The sequence below is a fragment of the Haliotis asinina genome, chromosome 14, assembly GCF_037392515.1.
Source record: "Haliotis asinina isolate JCU_RB_2024 chromosome 14, JCU_Hal_asi_v2, whole genome shotgun sequence".
Lineage (NCBI taxonomy): Eukaryota > Metazoa > Mollusca > Gastropoda > Lepetellida > Haliotidae > Haliotis > Haliotis asinina.
Window position 1 is genome coordinate 24,940,952 of NC_090293.1, and position 23,185 is coordinate 24,964,136.

The 23,185-nt window shown below is 39.0% G+C and overlaps 1 protein-coding gene across 2 annotated transcripts in view; it reads right to left on the reverse strand.

Annotated features, from left to right (window-relative positions):
- Positions 1-22,775, reverse strand: part of LOC137262275 (low-density lipoprotein receptor-related protein 6-like) — a 68,098-nt gene extending 45,323 nt beyond the window's left edge. For both annotated transcript variants that reach the window (XM_067800089.1, XM_067800088.1), the window contains exon 1: positions 22,584-22,775. In XM_067800089.1, the coding sequence (XP_067656190.1) occupies positions 22,584-22,650 (67 nt within the window). In that variant the 5' untranslated portion in view covers positions 22,651-22,775. The remainder of the gene's footprint in view (positions 1-22,583) is intronic.
- Between the last annotated feature and the right edge of the window lie 410 nt (positions 22,776-23,185).

Sequence of the window (23,185 nt, forward strand, 5' to 3'; positions counted from 1 at the left end):
AATGTACCATCTTAACAGACCTCAGAGCAAGCCAAGTCTGGCGGAGTCCACCATCTGACCCCCAGGCAATACATACACGTAACCAACGGTCATCAGATCAGCCAGACAGGTCAATGAGTAAGTAGTTTATACACTAGTCAATGAATAAATACTAGTATAGCCTGGGGCAGCGTTGCAGTTGTTGACGAGGATGTGTAGACCATTGATGTAACGCTCAAATGACACTGAAGCCTACTCAGATGCAGACAGGCTGCAGCTGATGGAACTAAAGTAGAAAATGAAACATTGTACCGACCCACAGCATCCAAAACTCGCAGACCATTGCATATCCCAAAGACACTGCTACATCATCAGTAGTAGGAGCAATGAAAATACTACGAATAGGCAGAACCATAACAGCAAATATATTTCCTTTATTACCCTTAATCATCTAAACATTATATGACAAAAACTTGTATCACTCTATGTATCCTATCACACGTATATCCTATCCTAGCCTTGCCTTGCCTAAAGTGTTTGCTCATCACACTGAAGACCTGGGTTTGAGTACTTTTTTGGAATTAACACTAGTAAATTGCAGGGGGTGGGCGGGGCCTGTAACAGTTTTAGCTGTCACAGCAGTAACCATCTACACCACAACTATAAAACAATCTATAAGAGCCTGGTCCCAGTCTAGCTGTTCCATCCTGTCACAACAGCTCCGATCTAGGTACTATCTGTAAAATAATCTACAACAGTTCCCTCCCAGTCTAGCTGTCACATTCCTGTATGCCACAACAATATCTACATCCCATCTATAAAATAATCTACAAGAGTCCTCAACCCAGTCTAGCTGTCACATTCCTATCTCTGTATGACAAGCTGTCAGATAAAGACTTTGTGGCAATCACTGTCAAAACATACCTACGTACAGCAGTGTGTGGTTTCTCTGGCAATGCTCCAGATCTCCTCTCACTGATATTTAAAACCTGCAAGCCTAAGGTTGGGTACAAAAGCACCTTTGTTTTTTCTCTGACCTCTGCTACTACACAACCACTCAGTTCCTATTTCAGCTTGATATTAGTGTAAGCTTAAGTTACTCTGGGCTAGATTTGTTTAAAAAGAGAACTCACTGAGTAAATATTCTGACATGTAAACTGAACCTGTGGGTCTGAAAAAGTGCCACACAAAAACATCAGACTGAAACGTTTTCATTGTCAAGTTTATAATTAACGATTAGTTTGATATAATTCTAGATATAATTCTTGGCTATTATGAGCAAGTGAGATTTACACTTTTTAGACACATTGAAGTATTAACACAGCAGTGCTTTAACATGTCTAATCGAGGTTCTCTGAGTGACAAGGAGTGGTGGGGTAGCCTAGTGGTTAAATAAAGCACTTGTCATGCCAAAGACCTGGGTTCGATTCCCCACATGGGTACAATATGTGATGCCTATTTCTAGTATCCCTTGCCGTGATATAGCTGAAACACTGGTAAAAGTGGCATGAAACTAACCTCACTCACTCACTCAAACAAAGTGACAAGTGAACAGTTCAACTACTAGGCTATCTACCCACAGAAGGTGCACTACGAATGTCTTCAGGTTCTTATTGGCAATAATCTACTGGATTCCCTTCCATATTACATGGGTCAGAATATTAAATATTTCTGCAACGCGAAACAGGGACTAATCACTGCTCACTAATCACTGCTCATGACATACTATAATATATGAGTGGGTGAGTGAGCGAGTTGGGTTTTACTCCACATTTAGCCACATTCCAGCAATATCACCTTGAGGGTCACCAAGAGTAGGCCTTCCACGATAAGATACATGATGACGTAAATGGTAAGGCAAATCACTTCTTACAAAAGAATATGATACATGACTGAAACTCTATGTAATAAACCCTGAAACATCTTTCAACAACAGTTAGTTTAACTTGTCAACAATAGGCTCATTCACATGCCTTTACATTATGAAAAATACAGAATCCGACTCTTTAAACATGAAGATTTTTTTGCATGGAAAAAACATCAAGCGCTTTATTTTTCAAATATTTCTTAGAAAACATTCCACAAAAGTCTCGGGACAAAAGCAATCAGAGGCGACAGTGACAAAAAAATATTTTTTGGACTACCAAGTTGATTTAACAGACAAGATATTTATTCCCAACCTCTTCAAACTGCCAAATCTAATATTGTTTAATTGTCTCTTAAAGGTCATACTTCACCAACTAAAGGCCTTTGACCCGACAGACTAAATATTCATGAGACACAAGGATTTATGCCCTTTGCGATGAAACGTGGAATAATTGTCTCCAATTGAAACATGCCACAAACTGACCAACCATTTAAAAGCACCATCAAGTACAAAGGGCTGTGACTGAGGTCAAGCAGTAAACTGAGTTCTAACTGGCCATGTGTTACAGCTTGTATAACACAGTCAGGCAATATCATGTGCAATAATCTCCACCATAAGGTATTCATACACTTCTGTCAAAAATGTCACATTTCAACATGAGTGATCCTGACAATTCTACACTTATCTAATCTTAGCATCATCTCAAGTGTGAGATTATCTTTCACAACAAAAAGTCTGCATACCAAAAAATTGTTGACATAATACTGCATAACACAGCAATTTCTGCTATGCTGAATTCAAGTTGAAAGACACTTAAAGATATTTTCAAGTTTCAAAAATTGATAGCCTAAAAGGTTTATGTGATGGTCTAATACCACTAGTGACAGTCAATTAAGGCAGTGGTGTGTGCATAATTACAGTTGTAAAGATGAGCAAACCAAGTACTTTCACATATGGTAGGATAATACTACTTTAATGAAACTACATTACATGACAACCATGAGAATGATCTGTTTAAACTCTTCAGGAAAGTCTGCTAAGGGTGATTCAAACACGACCATGGAGCACCAGCCCGTTAAACAACTCACTGGGAGAAACAGTTATCCACAAATGGGCAGGTGTGATATTTCACAGGTAATAAAGTGATGCAACACCTCAAGTGTGGAGAGCTCTACCCTCTTAGCAACAGGTGAAAAGTGAAGAGCCCCAATGACAGGTGATAATGAGATTTTAATTGGTATCTGCTTACTGTAGACTTAAGTGACAATGAATGATGCAGTGAGTTGGTTTGTTTGTTTGTTGATCTGTTTGTTTAATACCCCACTCCGAAATATGCCAGCAGTATCATTATCACTTTCACATATTAATCACGTTAACACCCAAATCTGACTCCCTAGCAGGAATAGAGAGGGATCTGCTGCACAATGAAACCTGGAGTGAGTGAGTGAATGAGTTAAGTTTTACGCCACACTTAGCAATATTCCAGCTATATGGCAGTGGTCTCTAAATAATCAAGTCTGGACAAGAAAATCCAGTGATCGGTCTACAGCATTGACCTACACAACTGGGATGCGATGACTTGTCAACCAAGTCAAGTCAGCAAGCCTGACAATCCCATTCAAGTTAGTCGCCTCTTACCAGAAGTATGGGTTACTGGCGATCTTTACAGGTCTCATACCCATAATTTCCAATATGGGGGCCATAATCGCACAAAAAGAGCACAGGCTACAGGAAATATCATAACAAGCCATCAGACATACTTTTTCAAGATGGTTATTAGGAGACATAGTAATAATTATTTGATACCTTCAACTTTGCAATATAATATAATATATATAATTGTTGCTAATGTAAATTAAAGAATAAATTAGAAAATATTTATACCACTGTCTGTTATGTCATACTGAAATTCCTGCTTGTCTTGATACATGAGTTAAATAGGAAAGAAACAATTCACATATGCTCATGGAAACAAATAAGTCAACATATGAAAGTACAAGTATTCCTGTATTCTTTTCCAGGTTTCTTCATAAGGTATGTATTTCACCGTGGGTGAAAGGGAGGGACATTTTATGTGTTCCCTTGTTCTTTTCCGTGTGTCTATTTCATAAATATTCCAAACATTGTGCGTCCATCAATAACCCTGCCCCCTTGTCAGATTCACTTGTACGAAGCCATCATAATGCTATGACCATTGCAAGTCCGAACTAAAGTAACAAGGTTACAATCATCACAGTAATGAAAATAATGCAGACATCCCTTAGCACAAGTAGTCCTTAGTTTCCTGATGACTCTTCCCTGCTTCTCACTGACCCTTATTCCCTATAAATAATGACTGGTCCCTAGGCATCACTGCTCTTAAAACTGTAACCCCTACAACTATTCATTGTATCTCACCAACCTAATTCTGACTTGAGGTGACACATCTCTAAGGGCAGACTGGAGGAGGGAATAACTCCCGTAATTACCCTACACTAAAACAATTTACGACAATAAAGTCACTCAATACAATCATATATCCTTCCAGTTTTGCCGGTGACAGATATATATATCTATAGTTGCAAGGTAACAGCCTTCAGCAATGTTGAATATAAGAAATGTCATAAAACATCCATACATTGGAGTTTACTGTCACATTCTGACACAGATATGTATCACAGGAAGATGTTGTAATTATTCAGCAATTTCATCAGCTGGTCTGTTCATTTGACGAAAAAATACTGAAAACAATTTTACTTCAACAATAACTAAATTTGAAAAGTACAATAACAGGGTCTTTGTCATTGCAAGAATCTTATGAGAGAGCACTCACAATACAGCCGACATCCCCTGAACTCTGAACTGCATCCCAGTGAATTTAAATTCACTCTACTTGACAAATTTTATCTTTGAGGTTTACAGCTCTTCAAAAGGGCAGTGGGGTGGCCTAGTGGCTAAAGTGCCAAAAACCCATGTTTGATTTCCGACATGGATACAGTGTGTACACCCCTTCCTGGTGTTCCCCACAGTGATATTGCTAGACTTTTGCTACAAGTGGCATAAAATAACCTCACTCACGCAACTATTTGCATCACAGGGAACATGCAAATGCACACCTTCATAGATCTTATTCTCAAATCTACATTGGCTCCAGTATAAATTTGACAAAAGACACAGGATTCTTCGGTGGTTCTGGTGATGAATTACCACAACATTAATGTTAAACATGGCACGTCATTGCAGACACTGGACTGTAATGTTCCCTTACAGACCTCCCCGGCTCAGTACAGAAACTGAATGAGTGTGTGAATGGGAGTCCCAGTCTGTCAGTGTCTTCTTTTTCTTTTAAGAGTTTCAGCTAATAGGAACATGTATTTCTCTGCTTATTCGACCCCCTACTAACCTGGGACTCCAAAATACTACTTTTGAGGGTCCTTACAGGAAATTTATCGTCAGTGTTGTAGAGTGAAACTGTGCAGTGTGCTGTATCATTAATTGAATACAACTTCCATGAGATGAACTTCATATCTCTTGATCGAGAATTTGTGCAACGAATGTCACTCTATGTCGTTTATGCATGTACTGGATGCACATTTCTGTGTTGATTAAAAACCCTGATGGACTTGGGTCTTTCAAAACTGGACAATGACACATTCTCATCCACTCCCTAGTATGAAGTGGGGAGGTGGAGTAGCCTTTTTGGTTAAAGCATTCGCTCGTCACGGTTAAGACATGGGTTTGATTCCTTATATGGGTACAATGTGTGAAGCCTATATCTGGTGTCTTCTACTACAATACATCTGAAACAGTACTAAAAGCAGTGAAAAACTAAAACTCACTCAATCCTATTATGTAGTGATTAGTGAGTAATATATGGTGTGGTGTGGTGTGGTGGTGATAAATTATGATACTATGCTATGCATCAATTTCAAACTCCTGTCTTGCAATATACTGATAAAGTGAAATATAAATAGCTGTTAAAAAATTAATAACTATAGAAACTGTTTAGAACAAGTTCATGCACATTTTTAGGTATTTCCTATAAAAAGCACATTCTGCACATTCCCAAAGCTCATATATTCCTTCCCAACATCCTACAATTTAAAAGCCAATGATTCAGGATTGTGATTAATCTGCTAAGAGAGGACATTCGGTTACTATCCATTAAGTAGGCATAATAGTGATTGCCAGTGACCTTGACCTTGTTTATATTCCCAAAATACATGGCTGATGGTTTCAACTTCACACTGATGTTGAAATCGATCATTATTATCCAGATGGAAAAACATAATTAATGTCATACATATATATATGTGTACATATTACTTTTACTTAGCAACCATTGTGACTGTATTTATTTTTTCGTCTGTGATGTCATTAAACAATTGAACCAGAAGTCAATGGAAAGGGCCGTCAAACTTGCTTATTGTGTCTTATGACAGAAATATACACGAATGAAATGGATGAGAAAGAAGCTATTACATGTGAGCCACACGACTTCTACAAAACTTATGTAAAATTATGTATACAAAATTACACACTTGTATTATATAAGTTGTATGGCACACTTGCTCGTGTAATAATAATCTCTATTTATTACATAATATTAATTCTAATAATCACCACAGAACAGCCAACGTGACATTTTCATAATAATATTGATCTTTACAGATCCATTATCTCAACTGGCACAGATTACATTAAGTATTTATGACATTTATAGATCACAACATGTGGGAATAACCCTGTAATATTAAAGGGTGAATCCACTCTTTTCTTTGGGAGGTGATAACCCACAATATTGTCTGTGATACAGACTCAAACAAACATATCATTTAGAGCACCAGCAAGTCTATGACAACTGGGACCACCATTGTGGTGTACTGGCTGGAGCATTCAGGTGAGGGATGATGGTTGCAGGTTTGATGCCCGAATGAATCATACTAAAATGTTAAAATACTGCACTCGTTGCTCACTTCTTGGTGCTTGGCATTAATGGGTACAACATGGATTGGTCGGGGTTTTTTTAGTCTGTGAGGGATATTCATGCTTAACTGCATCATGGTATCTCAGGGAGCTGGCTCCATAAAACCAGCTTAAGTTTGGGCTAGTATAAGCAGCCACACATACACACATACACATCGTCTTGTGAGCAAAACATTGTTTAGAGCAATGTTAAACCCCATTTTACCTCACCTCACCTCACCTCACCCCACATCATCTCACCTATGATATTTGGCAAATTTAGATAACAGCAGTTTCAATCTGTCATGTCTTATTGGATTTTTACCCAAGATAATTTTTAAAATTTGCCCCATAAATCATCTAATCCCTTGATTATTTTTCACAGTACATCTCCTTTAACATCACTTTCACAATATTTCAATAATATCATGTTTTTTCATGAAGGCGCATCAATCGCTGACCAAATATATTAAACTTGTCAAAGTATACATAAAACAGAACTCTTTTATTAGCACTGTTAGTTTAACACTGGCCATTCCTTGATATCATTCAGATTACTGTTGTTTGCTTGGAGCAGTCCTTAACAACACCAAATGTGATTTACTGTAGAAAGTCAAACCTCATTTAAACATCAGACTGACATTTAATCACTGGAATCTTTCATTACAGAATACATTTCTCCATACCATGAAGATCCAGGTGAGAACTGGTCTTCAGCAACCCATACTTGTTGTAAAAGGCGACTAGCTGGATCGTGTGGTCATGTTTGCAGACTTGCTTGACACATTAATACCAACACTGTAGATCAATTATCATGATGTTGTTCACTGGACTGTCTCCCACCATTTAGTTGGAATATTGCTAAACGTGGTGTTAAACAACACTCAACATAACAAACATTTCTCCCCTCTATCATTCCAAATTCATCATCATCAGTTCCAAAGCAGTACAATTCCATTGGCACTGTAATTCTATCCCATAATAGTGAGTGAGTTTAGTTTTACGCCGCACTTAGCAATATTCCAGCTATATGGTGGCAGTCTGTAAATAATCCACTCTGGACCAAACAATCCAGTGACCAACAACGTGAGCACTGATCTGCACAATTGGGAACCAATGACAGATGTCAACCAAGTCAGCGAGCCTGACCACCCCATCTCGTTAATTGCTTCTTACGACAAGCACCATCCCCTTTTATGGCAATCATGGGCTGTGGATGGCCTATGTTACCCCGGGATCTTGATGGGTCTCTATCCTAAAATAAGCAAGTCTACATATGGACGGCAGGACCCCAGTCTGTATAGATACAAATACTTATGTACCTAATCTGGAAATTATGACTTAAATCAATAATTACTGCCTCAGAGACTTATGAAAGTCTAGTATTACTCAACACAATCTGGATGTCAGTTCTTTATCAGGCCATTTAACCAGCTCAAGTTGCAACTCCTAACCAAAATCTCCCCAAACTTTTGTTCAATACAAAAACATATTCTGCAACCCAATTCGTCACCTTCGAAATCCCCAACACGATCCTCTAAGCTGGGTCCTAATTCTACCAGAGTACTAATCCTTTTCTCTTCCCAGGGGCTAAATGGTGAAACAGGCTATAGCAGCGAGGTCTGGTTAATCACCTAACCTGGGCATGTCAAAACAGTCATCAGACCCCAACACCAGAATGACTGCCATGGCAGGCACTGTGAGAGTTGTAGTAGTTGGTATGGAGCCATACCTTCCACCCGCCATCAAACCGTTCCATTCATCATCCTGACATGAACCCTAGGACACCATTCAAGCATGCATCATAAATACTACATTCTTTACATGAGCTAATAATGGTACAGTTATAATTGCAGCTGTCTTGATCTAGTATTTAGTTCAAGTTGGTTACATATAAAACGCTTTTGGAAGTCAGATCTTACTTTGGTAATTTTTTTTCAAACATTCAAGAATCGTTTCCTGAATCCTCTTAGAAGTAATTATGGCTATTTGACATTTGTCTTCATAGCATGTTTATAACGCATAATTACATAATGATATCTGAATATATTTACTTCAAATATGACTTGATAATTGACGTATCCTATGTCTGTTTCACATTCTAAGATGAATATGACATAATCTGATTGGTCAGTTGGAGGCGCCAGATAACAATAACAAACCATTACTGAAACAGCCACAATATTTGAATGACCACTTATTCCTCCTTGAAGAACAGTACCAGAATCTGTTGAAACATCACCATCACTCATATAAAGAAGTTGTTACGCATAAAGTTTGTAAATTTTGTAAATTTTGTACTTCCGAACTTCTAAAATGCTACTCAGAGAAAATCAAAGGAAGCTGAAAATTAAACTGAAATAAAAAAAAGAAAAATCTTTCTCTGTATTTGTGAGCAAGTATTTTTTAAATATAAAAGTTATAACAGTATGTACAGTTTTAAGTTTCAAATTCAGTAAACTTAAATTAAAGTATTCAGTCATTTTCAGACAAAACAGTGAAACTACCTCCAAATTCAAAGCGCACAAGGCAAATCTCCTAAATTCCTGGCACTGAGTACCATATCTGAGATTCACATCAGATCCAAACATGCTCTCCCTTAGACCTGATTATATGCAAATCTGATTTCAGAAAAAGTCCAATTCTTGAATTCAGGTTTTCCAAAAAGTACTCCTTGAAGCAACTCTCGGGCTGAATCCAATCGTAATCACTATTTCAAATTCATTCAATATTTTTAATTCAACAGGCAGAGCAAATAACACCCGTCACAGGATGTGAATTGGAATTGTGAAATTCAATTTGGCACTACCTAGTTGTGAAGGTGTTAATCAGAAGACTGGAGGCAGGTTGGTTGTACAGGAGATTGGGGAGGAGGTGGACAAGGGGGGTAGACATGAGGGCACTGACTCTTACTTCCAATGTTTACCCAATATAATACTGTGCATTCCTCACCACATCCATAGGAGGGGCTACAGAATGGCCCAACTAAATTGATTTTACCCTAGAATGCCCCTGAAAGTTTTTCCCCAATCAGAATTTTTCAGTAGTTGGGAGTAATTACGCCCATTACTGATCATTTGCTCTTGAGGTTGTGGCAAACTGTCCCTTATAGAAGGAGACTTACACAATACAGGGTTTCAACTCCGATGCTGGGGAAGCTGTTAGATAAACTAGGTGTTTGATGTGCAAATACAAGCTGGTCCTGTTGGAAACACTAGGCGTATGGCAGGGGAACAAATTTGACCTGAATCGCTGGGGCTTGCCTGTTGGAGTCCTGCTCGCTGGCAGAGTGCCTGGCCTGTGTAAACAAACCCCTGTCACTGGCAGTCTGGCAGGTGCCCCTTGATCTCTCTCAGCTGCTGTACTCACATACAACTGGGGTACATGTGGATTATACTACATGGGTACATGTGGATAACACTAACCATAGCTAGATATATACAACTGGGGTATGGGTTAATATACCTAGATCTCGGTGTATAAAACTAGTGTAACACATGGGCTTATGCAGGATGTGCCACTTAGATCTGGGCATGTACAACTAGGGTATGTGTGGATAACACTACCTATAGCTAGATATATACAACTTGCACATACATGGGATATATTAACTATACTTGGATATACACAAGTGGGGTTATGTAGGCTATATTACCTATAGCTGAATATGTATAAATCGGGTACATGTGGGATACACTATTCCAACATGCGAAACACCTGGACTCAAGACACCATTTTGACTCCTACCGCTCACACACAGGATTTGTGTATTGTACCTCCAAAGACAAGAGTACTCACTACCTGTAAATACAAGACCCATCCCACACCCATACCCTGGTTGTAGGACGGAAATATAATTGCTGGAACAATGAGGGTGCCTGCTTGTGACTCATATTCATATACACTCCCAAGAACCGGGTGATACACAGCCATACACACAACTATGGATTAGGATGCATATGCCATTCAAATAACACAAAAATCGATGACATATAACCATATACTCAACCAAACAATAGGGTATATGATGGCCATAGTAACCAGAATTCTGTGGCAAGTGGCACCATATATTTTGGCCATATATACCACCAACAATTGTGATATTTGGCCATATATTCCATCAAGAAGTTTGTCGTATTTGGTCATATATACCACCAAGAAGTATGTGACATTTGTTTGCATCCACTAACAATCATAAAGTGACATGATCCATATATAGTTACGCACGCACGCACGCACGCACGCACGCACGCACGCACACAAGGAAGACCCTATCTGCTACTACATAAAGTCGCAATTCTCTGGGGGCGGTGAGGTAGCCAAGTGGTTAAACCATTTACTCATCTCACCATAGACCCGGGTTTGATGCCCTACACAAGTAGTAAGTGTGATGGCCATTTCTGGTATCCCCTGCCGAGATATTGTTGGAATTTTCCTAAAAGCAGCATAAAACTAAACTCGCTCACTCACAGTTCTCTGACCCAGTATAATTGTCTAATAACATATGAGGCCAAATACATCATATTGTTCCCAATTCTGACCCAGCATTAATGTACAGACCCTTCCACCAGTGCAGAATGTTCATGACATAACAATGAAAATATACCACAGGTTTACAAAACTCAACATAGCTGCCTTTCTATATGACCTCAGTAAACAATAGAACTCAAACCTCGTCCCAGTGCCGTCTCGTGCTGGTATCTTGTGAATTATGCAGGACTCAAAACTCATTATGTCAGACCTGTCCAGACCCATGAACAACCTACTATGTAGATACACTTGTAAACACTGTGACACACATAGGTACGCACGCATACACCAGGTTCATGTAACATAGATTAGTGGTTAAATGGACAAAAAACCCACAGGACAGAAGCCCAACAGACAAAAGCTCCTTGGACAAAAGCCCCTTTTGACAAAAGCCCCATAAGACAGAAAAAAACATAAGAGAGAGAAGTCGCACATTATGTTTTCTCAAGGTGGTCTGAGTAGGAAGTGGGGCTTGAGGAAGAGGCTGGTCTTGAGAAATTTAGGCTTCTGTCTCTTGGAGCTTTTGCCAGGCTATCGACTAGTGTTTGGTTATCCATTTTTTTCTTCAGTAGTTTCCATTTTTTACTTAAAGACCATCACCATGTAATCTAAGTTTCAGATTTCAAAGAAAAAACATTACATTAGTGAAAAACCAATTTCTTTCTTTTTGACCTGTCCTCTTGTTATGAGCAAACAAAAACCATCCACATTAAAACATATGGTACACCATGGATCAGCATCTGTACTACATTACATCTGCATAAACCAACTGCATAGATCAATGTTCATGATGTTAATCACTGAATCGTCTGGTCCACACTTGATTATTTACAGACAGGTGATGTATAACTGGAACATTGCTGAATCAGGCGTAAAACAACAAACAACCAACCTACATAACTGTGTATCAAGCGAGGTTTAAACACAGGAAACATACTAAGAGCCAATCAGTTTTCAGGACTGCGATCTTGGTTGATCATGATGTCAATCACTGAATAATCTGGTCCAGACTTGTTTATTTATAGATCACTGTCATGTAACTCGAATAATGCTAACTGCAGTGTGGAAAGCAATAAATGAACAAAAACATCTGCACATTATCGAGGAAGTTATAAAGATGAGACGAGGGGCTCACAGGTTTTATCGATACATGTCATAATTTCCAAACTGCAAAGATTGATGATCTAAACCTAAATCACTGCACTGTCTGGACCAGATTTGATTATTTTCCGACAACTGTCAAATGGCTGGAAACCTGCTAAGTGCTTCCTTAAACAACAACTGCATATGATCAGGAAATAAAGATAGGAAATCTGGATTACATCCTCTACAAATTGACGGGGATTCTGGTGCCCTTGAGGAGGCTAGTTGTTCCTGGATTCTAAGCTGGGGACCTGCCGTAACTTTAGGGCCATGGCAAGGACCTTTTCTGCATAATTTCGAACACTACAGCGGTGGGGTAGCCTAGTGGTTAAAGCAACCACTCATCATGCCGAAGACCAGGGTTCAATTCCCCACATGGGTACATTGTGCGAAGCCCATTTCTGGGGTCCCTAGCTGGAATAGTGCTGGAACTTGACTCCCTATCTGCTGGGATTACTATGGACACTTTCGGTGTTCTGACACGTGCAACATTTATTTCACAAATGTGCATGTCTTCAAAATTCACCATACTCACTCACTCACTCACTTAATATATTACTAGACAACTGCTCAAAGCGGCATAAAACAATACTGACTCTTTCAAACCTGTCTTATGGATTTATTCAAGATTGTAAGTGGACCCTTTAGAATTAGACACATATGCTTTGCTGTAAAAACTGTCTGTCTAGACTGTGACTTGACTACCGACATCAGTGCCCCTTCCCAAGCCGTCAAAACTCCTTATATTTGTAAGCTCATTACACAGGCCATAAGTTTGACACATTGTGCCACAAACTGCCATGAAATCCATTCTCAATCAGACAATCCGATCCCATGGCATGCTGAACCAAATCCCAGGGTGGCTCCTGTAAATGTATCTTTCAATATCCGTAATCAGTAGTCGTGACCCCCTACTGTCATGTACACCTCGGATACAGTGTTATACAAACACACAGAGCAGTGACAAATCTATCTTGTCAAATTATTTTCCAATCGCCGTAATTTGATACAATGACATGCATTTCCGATTCCATCAGCCTACTACAGATCGGTGTACATGCACATATATCTACATATATCCACACTGATAGCCTGAAAGAAGAATACGAGCGATTACAAGTACCTATTGTCAAAACCTAGCCATGAATAACATCGGCAACTTATCTCAAGATGTGGTGTCAAAGCACACACTGGCTATACTCCACTGCCATTCACCAGCAAGGCACGGATAGTGACAGATCTCAAATGACCTACTTCCATTCAAATGTCAACCACGCCAAAAAAATCAACAGAAATGGCAGATGTCTCTGGTGAATCTGTGTACACATACAAGCTTGTATACTGTCTTTCACCACAAATCTCTACTGTCAATATCAGTGTTGGGAGGGGTAGACACCAAACATCAGAGAACATATTATAGTCAGTTCATTAAAACAAAGCCATCCTATCTACTATTTTCACAAACACTAATATTATATGGTTACTATATAGTTAAGCCTGAGGTGATTCTGGTACAAAGTGGTCCTATGTAGGAGGTATTTGACTGGATTCCCTGGATCAGACTTTACTACTCACAGGCCAGGACAACTGTGACAGGACTAGTGTCTCCATAATGTGTTGCAGTTCATACCTCTCTAGGCATTATAAGTCATATCACACACTGTGTAGGAGGTATTTGACTCCACTGGGCATAAGGATGACTCTGGTCATCCTTACCCTGACGCTGGGCGCATTGAAGTTGATTAGATGCTCTGGTGACTTTGAACATCACGTGTCATCGTAACCAGATCATATTCATTGTTAATCGTAATATCAATCACTGGATTCCCTGGATCAGACCTTACTATTCACAGGCCAGGACAACTGTGACAGGACTAGTGTCTCCATAATGTGTTGCAGTTCATACCTCTCTAGGCATTATAAGTCATATCACACACTAAACTGATCTAACACATTGTACCACTATGGGAAATAAAATCTATGGGTGAGCCATAGCACAATACCACCACCTAATCACTAATGATACGACCATGAAAATGAGTGCTTTCTTGCCAGATATCCTCAATGTGGGTGAGTGAGTGAGTGAGTGAGTGAGTGAGTGAGTGAGTGAGTTTTACATCATTGGAAAACAGTCACCAAATATTATCACCACTAGGACATCCACAATGTACCTATATCAAGAATAAAACCTGAATCATTCAGGGTAAGCACATTAGGCCTACCACACTGTCCTTTACTATGTACAAATGTGTAGACCCAAATCGATGGATGAGCCAAACCATACATCTTCCACATATACCACTGTTACAGATCTATTCCACGATCAAGTCTGCAACTTTATGGATAACAACATCTCGTTTATTGCCTAGAGCAATGTTTTGGTGTAGAAACATCTGCACTTTAGTAAAGAACATTGACAGTACAATGAATCACACCAAACAAATGAGCTCTAAAACTGCATGTAATGTCTACTGTGATTTTTATGCTGACTCAACAAATTCTTTGCATGTTTATCATGAAGTGAAGTTATGGGAAAAATTAAAAAGATACTGGTTCAGCTACAGTATCCCATATCTGGCGAAAACAAAGCATGCAGGCTTGCACAAGTCCATAAGGCAACAATCATTAACTTAAGATACACTTATTGATTACATTGACTGCAACAACAATAATCCCTACAAAAACTATCAACCTTGACCCTTTAAATGTTTCTTTGTCCAGACATGCTTATCATAAGCCTAGACTAGAATTCTAATATATACATAGGCGTATCAGGTAGAATTTATGGATGTCAAATTCTTCATCACAAGGATCGAAAGAGGCAAGATGACATCCATAAATTTTCTCCCTTATGTGTATCTGTTCTGAATGACATTCAAAGAATAATATCGACACACAGACTTATCTACTTACCTGTAAGTAAGTCTAGGAAGCAATCTAAGGAGACAATATGTAACAACAAACCAAGTCTTTCACGACTCTGTAGAAGTCTATGAAGCACGCTTAGGAGACAATGTCTAAATAACAAGCCAGGTCTTCCAGAGCTCTGCAGCAAGTCTAGGAAGCATGCTAAGGAGACAATGTCTAAATAACAAGCTAGGTCTTCCAGAGCTCTGTAGCAAATCTAGGAAACATGCTAAGGAGACAATGTCTAAATAACAAGCTAGGTCTTCCAGAGCTCTGTAGCAAGTCTAGGAAGCACGCTTAGGAGACAATGTCTAAATAACAAGCCAGGTCTTCCAGAGCTCTGTAGCAAGTCTAGGAAGCACGCTAAGGAGACAATGTCTAAATAACAAGCTAGGTCTTCCAGAGCTCTGTAGCAAATCTAGGAAACATGCTAAGGAGACAATGTCTAAATAACAAGCCAGGTCTTCCAGAGCACCAGAGCAAGTCTAGGAAGCACGCTAAGGAGACAATGTCTAAATAACAAGCCAGGTCTTCCAGAGCTCTGTAGCAAGTCTAGGAAGCATGCTAAGGAGACAATGTCTAAATAACAAGCCAGGTCTTCCAGAGCACCAGAGCACCAGAGCAAGTCTAGGAAGCACGCTAAGGAGACAATGTATAAATAACAAGCCAGGTCTTCAAGAGCACCTTGGCAAGTCTAGGAAGCACGCTAAGGAGACAATTTATAAATAACAAGCCAGGTCTTCCAGAGCACCGTAGCAAGTCTAGGAAGCATGCTAAGGAGACAATGTCTAAATAACAAGCCAGGTCTTCCTGAGCTGACACTGCCACCCTATCCAGCTCCCATTTCTAAACACAACATACTTGAGAAAACACAACCACATACAGGTATTTTTAGATCTCAACCCTTTCGGGGGAAGAACAAATGTTGGCTGGATATTACACACAAGGGGAGGGCAACCTTCTTGCCGGGGTGGGGGTGAAGCAGAGGGGCGGAGGGAAACTGAAACCTGCACAGTACCGGCACTGGCAATGCCAACTTAATGAACTCCCAAACAACAGGCCATTTACACAACCAACGGCGCCATGAGATTACGAATGGTTATCAAGTCATGTATAGTCTTTACTTCAGTCCCTAGCTCAAAGTGTAAGGCCAATACAAGCATGTTTGGTCTCACAATCTCAGCTCGTAATAATCACATAGTAACACTACAATATACCAAAATGACACTAAAAGATGACACTGCAAGATGACACTACAAGATGACACTACAAGATATGTTCTGACCAGTTGATTAAACATGGCACTGACTATATATGACCCCCTCAATTCCCTAACAGTGCATTGAACAAACACAAAACAGTTTGTACACTAGGAACAGTCACAACCTGCAGTTGCTTTTAAAATCCAACTTGTTTTCATTAAAAAAAAGAAAAACACATGAATTACGAGAATACCTTAACAGCAAGCGCCTCGTCTTTACCACTAGGGTAATATCTAGGCATAGCTTCTGCAACAAATACTCATGTATTCAGTTCTGTTGAGAAAATATCCCAAACATCTTTGAACTTAAGTCTATCCTATTTCAACAAAAGTTTTACAAGAATTTATTTGTCCCCAAGGTTTAAAAGCATACCATTACAAATATACGATTGGATTGAATCATTAACAGGAAAAAAAAAACAAAGGTCAGACTTGATACAAGAGTTATACAACTACTTGATACAACCGTTATACAACTACTTGATGATGCTGTTATACAACTACTTGATACAACTGTTATACAACTACTTGATACAACTGCTATACTTGACACAACTGTTACACGACTACTTCATACAACTGTTATACAACTACTTGATACAACTGTTATACAACTACTTGATACAACTGTTATACAACTCTGAGGGGGTAAAGAAAATATTTACAAGGCAGTATATCTTTCAACAATTACATGTACATTTGAACTCTTTACGAGTATTTGCCAAATGGTTTACTCAGTAATAATCAAGGTGTGTGACAACAGTTTGTAAATAACAGAGTCTGGTGCGACACAACCCAGCAAATGATATCATGAGCAACATCCCAGTCTGTTAACAATGATACTCAATCAATAATACAACCAAATCTGTGGTTGGCCAATACACCCATGTCACCTCATTCAACCAGCACTGGCTGCTGGTGATATTCTCAAACCATTAATCAATATGGCTGGTTGGTTGGTTACTTAAGGCAAAACTCATAATAGGTACATAATATGTAACTGAGTGAGTATAGTTATATGTCACACTCTGAAATACTCAAAATATGACAGCAGTCTGTAAATAATCAAGTCTGAACCAGACAATCCAGTGGTCAACATCATGAGCATCAGTCTAAGCTATTAGGATATGATGACATATCAACCACGGTAGAGACCCTGACCACCCAATCCCATTAGTTACCTCTCATGACTATGGGTTGCTGAAGATCAATTCTCTTTTATGACAAGCATTTGTTACTGAAGACAGGGCTCAATTTAGTGCTTTGAAACTTACACTGGTGCAACATGGTTATTTGTCTAACTTGCACCAGGTGTAACTCAATTTTTGAGAAATAAATTTAACATTATGAGCATTATTATGTCCACTTGTTCTTCTTCTAAACTTTGAAAAACTCAATTGCACATTTCTTTCAATACTATATTAAAAGCAGTGCAGCTGGAATTAGGCTGGTGCAACTAGACTTTTATCTTAGGATGCACCTGGTGTCAATAGATTAACATCTCATAAATTGAGCTCTGGAAGACAAATTCTTTCTTGCGACAAACATGCATTACTGAAGACCAATTCTTTCTTACGACAAGCACACATTACTGCAGACCAGTTCTTACTTGTGACAAGCACACATTACTGCAGACCAGTTCTTACTTGTGACAAGCACACATTACTGAAGACCAGTTCTTTCTTACAACAAGCAAGCATTACTGCAGACCAGTTCTTACTTGCGACAAGCACACATTACTGAAGACCATTTCTTTCTTATGACAAGCAAGCATTACTGCAGACCAGTTCTTACTTGCGACAAGCACACATTACTGAAGACCAATTCTTTCTTACGAAAAGCACACATTACTGAAGACCAATTACAACCTGGATCTCCATGGGTCTTAAATCCCTATCAATTTTTATCTTCGGTATTATGATTGGATTTCATACTTCCTCTGGCAATGTAACAACTGTTCAGCTGCACTTTCACTACAGTAGTAGTGAGTAAGTTCAGCCTTACACCGTACTCAGCAATATGCCAGCAATATGGTAGTGGTCTGTAAATAATCGAGCCTGGACTAGACAATCCAGTGATCAACAGCATGAACATCAATCTGCACAACTGGGAACCGATGACATGTGTCAACCAAGTCAGCAAGCCTGACCACCCAATCCTGTAAGTCACCTTTTATGACAAGCATGTCGCCTCTTGTGGCAAGCATGTGTTGCTGAAGGCCTATTCTACCTTCACAGGTCCTTTCACTACAGGGTCAGCTAAAAATTGGTATAAAAAATATGTCAGTATGTAACTTAACCCTTCTTGATGTTGTAACAGTATTTCTTGTTAACATTTCTAAGGTTACCTATGGATATTAAGGATGGTTAAAAGCTACAAAGCTCTCATTCTAAGGACCTTGTTATCTTCATAAAAACTTTGAATGATGTTGACAAACAAAACAATGTTTTTAACAACTTTACATTGCCCTCACTAAGGTTTATGTGATTTTATTGCCTAGGTATTCCTACCTGTACAAAAGCATGTGCAAAACCTGGTTTGCTCCAAGAAAAGGCTGAAGGTGAAACACACAAAGGTCACAGCTGAGTCAAAACCAAAAACACCAAAAACATACCACATGTTATTGTGCTCAGCACATACTTACTGCAGATCCGATTTCACAATGATAAATTTGTAGAGAAGCCATTTCAGGGAACTTTGATGCAAAGATTGAGCATCACAGACAGGGTTTGAAACATATGTAAGTTGCAATTCCATGAGACTTAGAAAGAACGTGGAATGACAATTGGAAATTTCATCATGAACATTAAGTTCATGCAAGGCAAATCATGAACAAGATCTCACACATTTCATATTTTAAGTTTCGAGAATGAAAATTTGTTGCTAACCCTAAACTGCACATGAAATAGTACATGAAAATTGGACTTTACAAAAACTTTACATTACAAATCCAATGAAAACAAAAATATATTTCTAACTTGGATAGGCCTAAAAAACTGACAACCCAAACAGGAAGTAATAAGATTTCACAATATAAATGACATTATTTGAATGTGACAAGGGTGGAATCAATCAAATGGCAAACATAAGGTCTAAATCACAAAAATAATACCTCTACCAAACATCATCATCGAACATTCACACCGTGTTTCATAACAGCACACCTTCAGAAACTGATGTACTGGTACACCTTATAATTCCAGGTGATTTGACTTTCGAACAGATGCAGATATTAAAATAATAAAAGCAAAGATCCAACTGGCAGGCACAGAAAACGCATCACATCCCTTAGTTCAAGTGGACTTAAAATAAAAACAGAACCCAATTCCATTTGTTTCTGAAAATTAATGTTAAGCAAACAATAACACAGAAGATAAAGACAAAAGTCCTCTGAACCTGCCAATGCCACAGGGATTTATCTGGGATTTAAGTGCAACTGACAGGCAAATAAGGAAAACATTGTCAGTTTATTCAACATTTGGACTTAATTGTTTCTGAGACATCGTCATGTTGCATTGTTATACTGCATGTTGTGATGAGGTGTAAATTAAATATTCAATGGCAATTTTTATTGGTCCTGAAAAAGAGTTGATTGATGTGATTGGGTGGTCAGACTCAATGACTTAGTTGACACATTACGTTGTCATGCAGAGATTGAAGCTCATGCTGTTGATCACTGAACTGTCTGGTTCAGACTTGATTATTTAGAGACTGACGCCATACAGCTGGGATATAGTGTGGCATGAAACTAAACTCACTCACTCATTGGTTTAGCTTTCAGCAACATACAAGCTATTATATTAGTTGTAACTATATTAACATAAATGAGAAATTATTACCTCACGTATGTGAATTTATACGGACATTAATTGCACACTGCTTAACTGAGGCTCAGTATTGGCCTTTGAGCAGGTGTAGATTAATCCCTGTATCAACTGCAATGTCCTGTACATGTGCAAATAATCTTGCCAACTTCCTATCCTACAAATATGATACTGCAATGTCTTCTTGATGTCTAAGGAGGTGATGAATAGGCTAGTGGTTAACTGTTTGCTTGTCACTCCAAAATGTATTTCAATTCTCACAAGGGTACACTATGTGAAGCCCATCTGTGCTGTTGCCACCATGATACTGTCAGAATATCGTCAACAGTGACGTAAAACAATATTCACTCAATTTTTCATTATTCAAGTTTCTTCCTATCATTGACCTACAAGTCCAACGAAACCATTACGCTCTTCTTTCTCTCACTTCCACATTCCCACTCCTTCATTCTTTCTTCATCCATTCCTGCCCACTAGTCTGTGACAATCAATCATCCGCTCACAGCAGACCTATAGGATCAAATTTCCACATATTCAACCATCTTCCTCCTAGCCCTGCGAGCCTTCCCCAAACTACCTCTTGCAAGGAACCAGCATCAGGACTAGAGGATATAATATTTGACATTTTCCAGTCATACCTGTCGTGTTTTCATGCCACACTGGCACCTATGTACAGCTGTCAAGTAGACTAAGATAATCAGCTATTTTTACCATGTTTGTTAAGGCCTGTCTCAGGCCCAGAGAAACACTACCCTGGTTCCAGATTACACACCCATAAATCATTTAAACTGCTTAAGTAATGAGGTTTGGGAAAATACATCTTGGAACACAATACTAGCTCCTGATTCTGACATTGTAAATTAACGTTTTATCAGCCTACATCAACAATGCCACTTTAAACTTAATAGCATGGGAACTTGTTTTCTAATATCAAAATACATCCATGACTGCTTAATGTCTTTTCTTGGCATATCTGGCTTGTTATTTCAAACTGAGGAGAAATAATTACGTCCTTAATGAACGAAACAATAAATAAATTAATAAGGCTATTATGGTTATAACTTCCTGTGCCATAAAGTAAATGGGTGCATCATTAAAGCATTTTCTCACAACTATTAGTTTCTGACAGAGAATTCTGGTTTAGTAACCCGACCACTGATTTATCCTTTGTGTGTGTTTATTCAGTTGTGCATATTTAATAAGAACACAGTAAATCCCGTACTAACAATGGTAGGTTATTATAAGTCATAACTGCTATTAAACAATGATGAACATAAATGTGATAAAACGTTATCATGTATTCATATAGTTGATACTCTCCTGACCTAACTTCTACCGGTTCGTATCTTCAATCAGACGTAGTATATGTCACAATGATTCACAACTGCACAAATTAAGATTATCATCATTATTAAAGCTCGTAAGAACTTTCTGACGTAATACCTATCGGCGTCAAATCGTCTACAACGCACATTCCCGGTATGTTTACATGACTACACGCTAAACGTCATATCGCACGTGGAAATTACAGTAGGTGAAATACACAACACGTCATATCATTGTCTAATCATCAATTACAGCACGTGTCGCTCATTACGCCCGTGCACCTCACATAACGGTGCTGATAGCCCTTGGAAGGCCCACTGTCACGTGACCTTAAGGTTTCCCTCAAGTCCAGTTTTATTGTACTGTTTTTTTCCTAAGGATTTGAGAGCTGACCAACCTGCACACGGCAATTTCATTCACTACGGGCTGGTATATATTGAAACAACACACATAATGGAAAAGGGCATTTATTCTCTGGTCAGAAAAATCCACAGGAGGGCAAATTCTGTGAACTAATGCAAAACCGGCTTGTTTTTTCTAAATCATGTCAAGAAATGGCCAAAATAGATCGGCAAAATGGCGACCGCGGTTAAGACACAGCTATCAACTGATTTCTGCATGTTTCGCTATTTATTCACCTGCATATGGAATGGGTCCAGCGCTATGGTCAAGATTAGCCGGCCCGGTCAGTCCACTAAGATAATAACGGGACCCGTAAACGGGAAACAGGCGCTTTTGTGATACGCTACGCTCGAGGCATGAATAATGCACGGACGAACGGTGGCAACAGTAAAACACTCACCTTTGCACAAGCGGACGATCCCGATCATCAACAGAATCCGTAATATGTACTCCATGTTAGAAGGCATGGGGAAACCTTCGCTTAGTATCGAGTCTTATTCTCGACATTTAAGTTTGAGTTTATCGCACCACACATTCACCAGGCCTGATTCTCCCTCTAACCTTACTAACATTCTCACAACATAACTGCACTATTTTCTCGATGGAAATCCCTACGCCAACGTGGCGCTCAATTAATTAACCTAGCCATGCGTATCCAACTGTCGGACTCCCGGGCTTATTGGACAATTACATCACGTTGTTATCATATCCGTATCATATGCATATTATACTTCAAACAAACAGAAGTTAATTCTTGCAGTGGGACTATGTTTTTGCGGCGGAGTATTGTTTAGAGTGTGCGTCCATTAAACTGGGGCACCTGTCTTGAGCAAATGTGAAGGGTTACATACCGTGATTTGCAAGGCTACTAGCAGTAGCAAACAACTGGTTAATCGTGGGAGAATTGATTCTGTGGATTAAAATGTCGCGCTGATGATTAACGAAGTTCAATTTCCTGATATTGTCATTTTAAACCGGCACGTTCAAATAACGTATCTGACA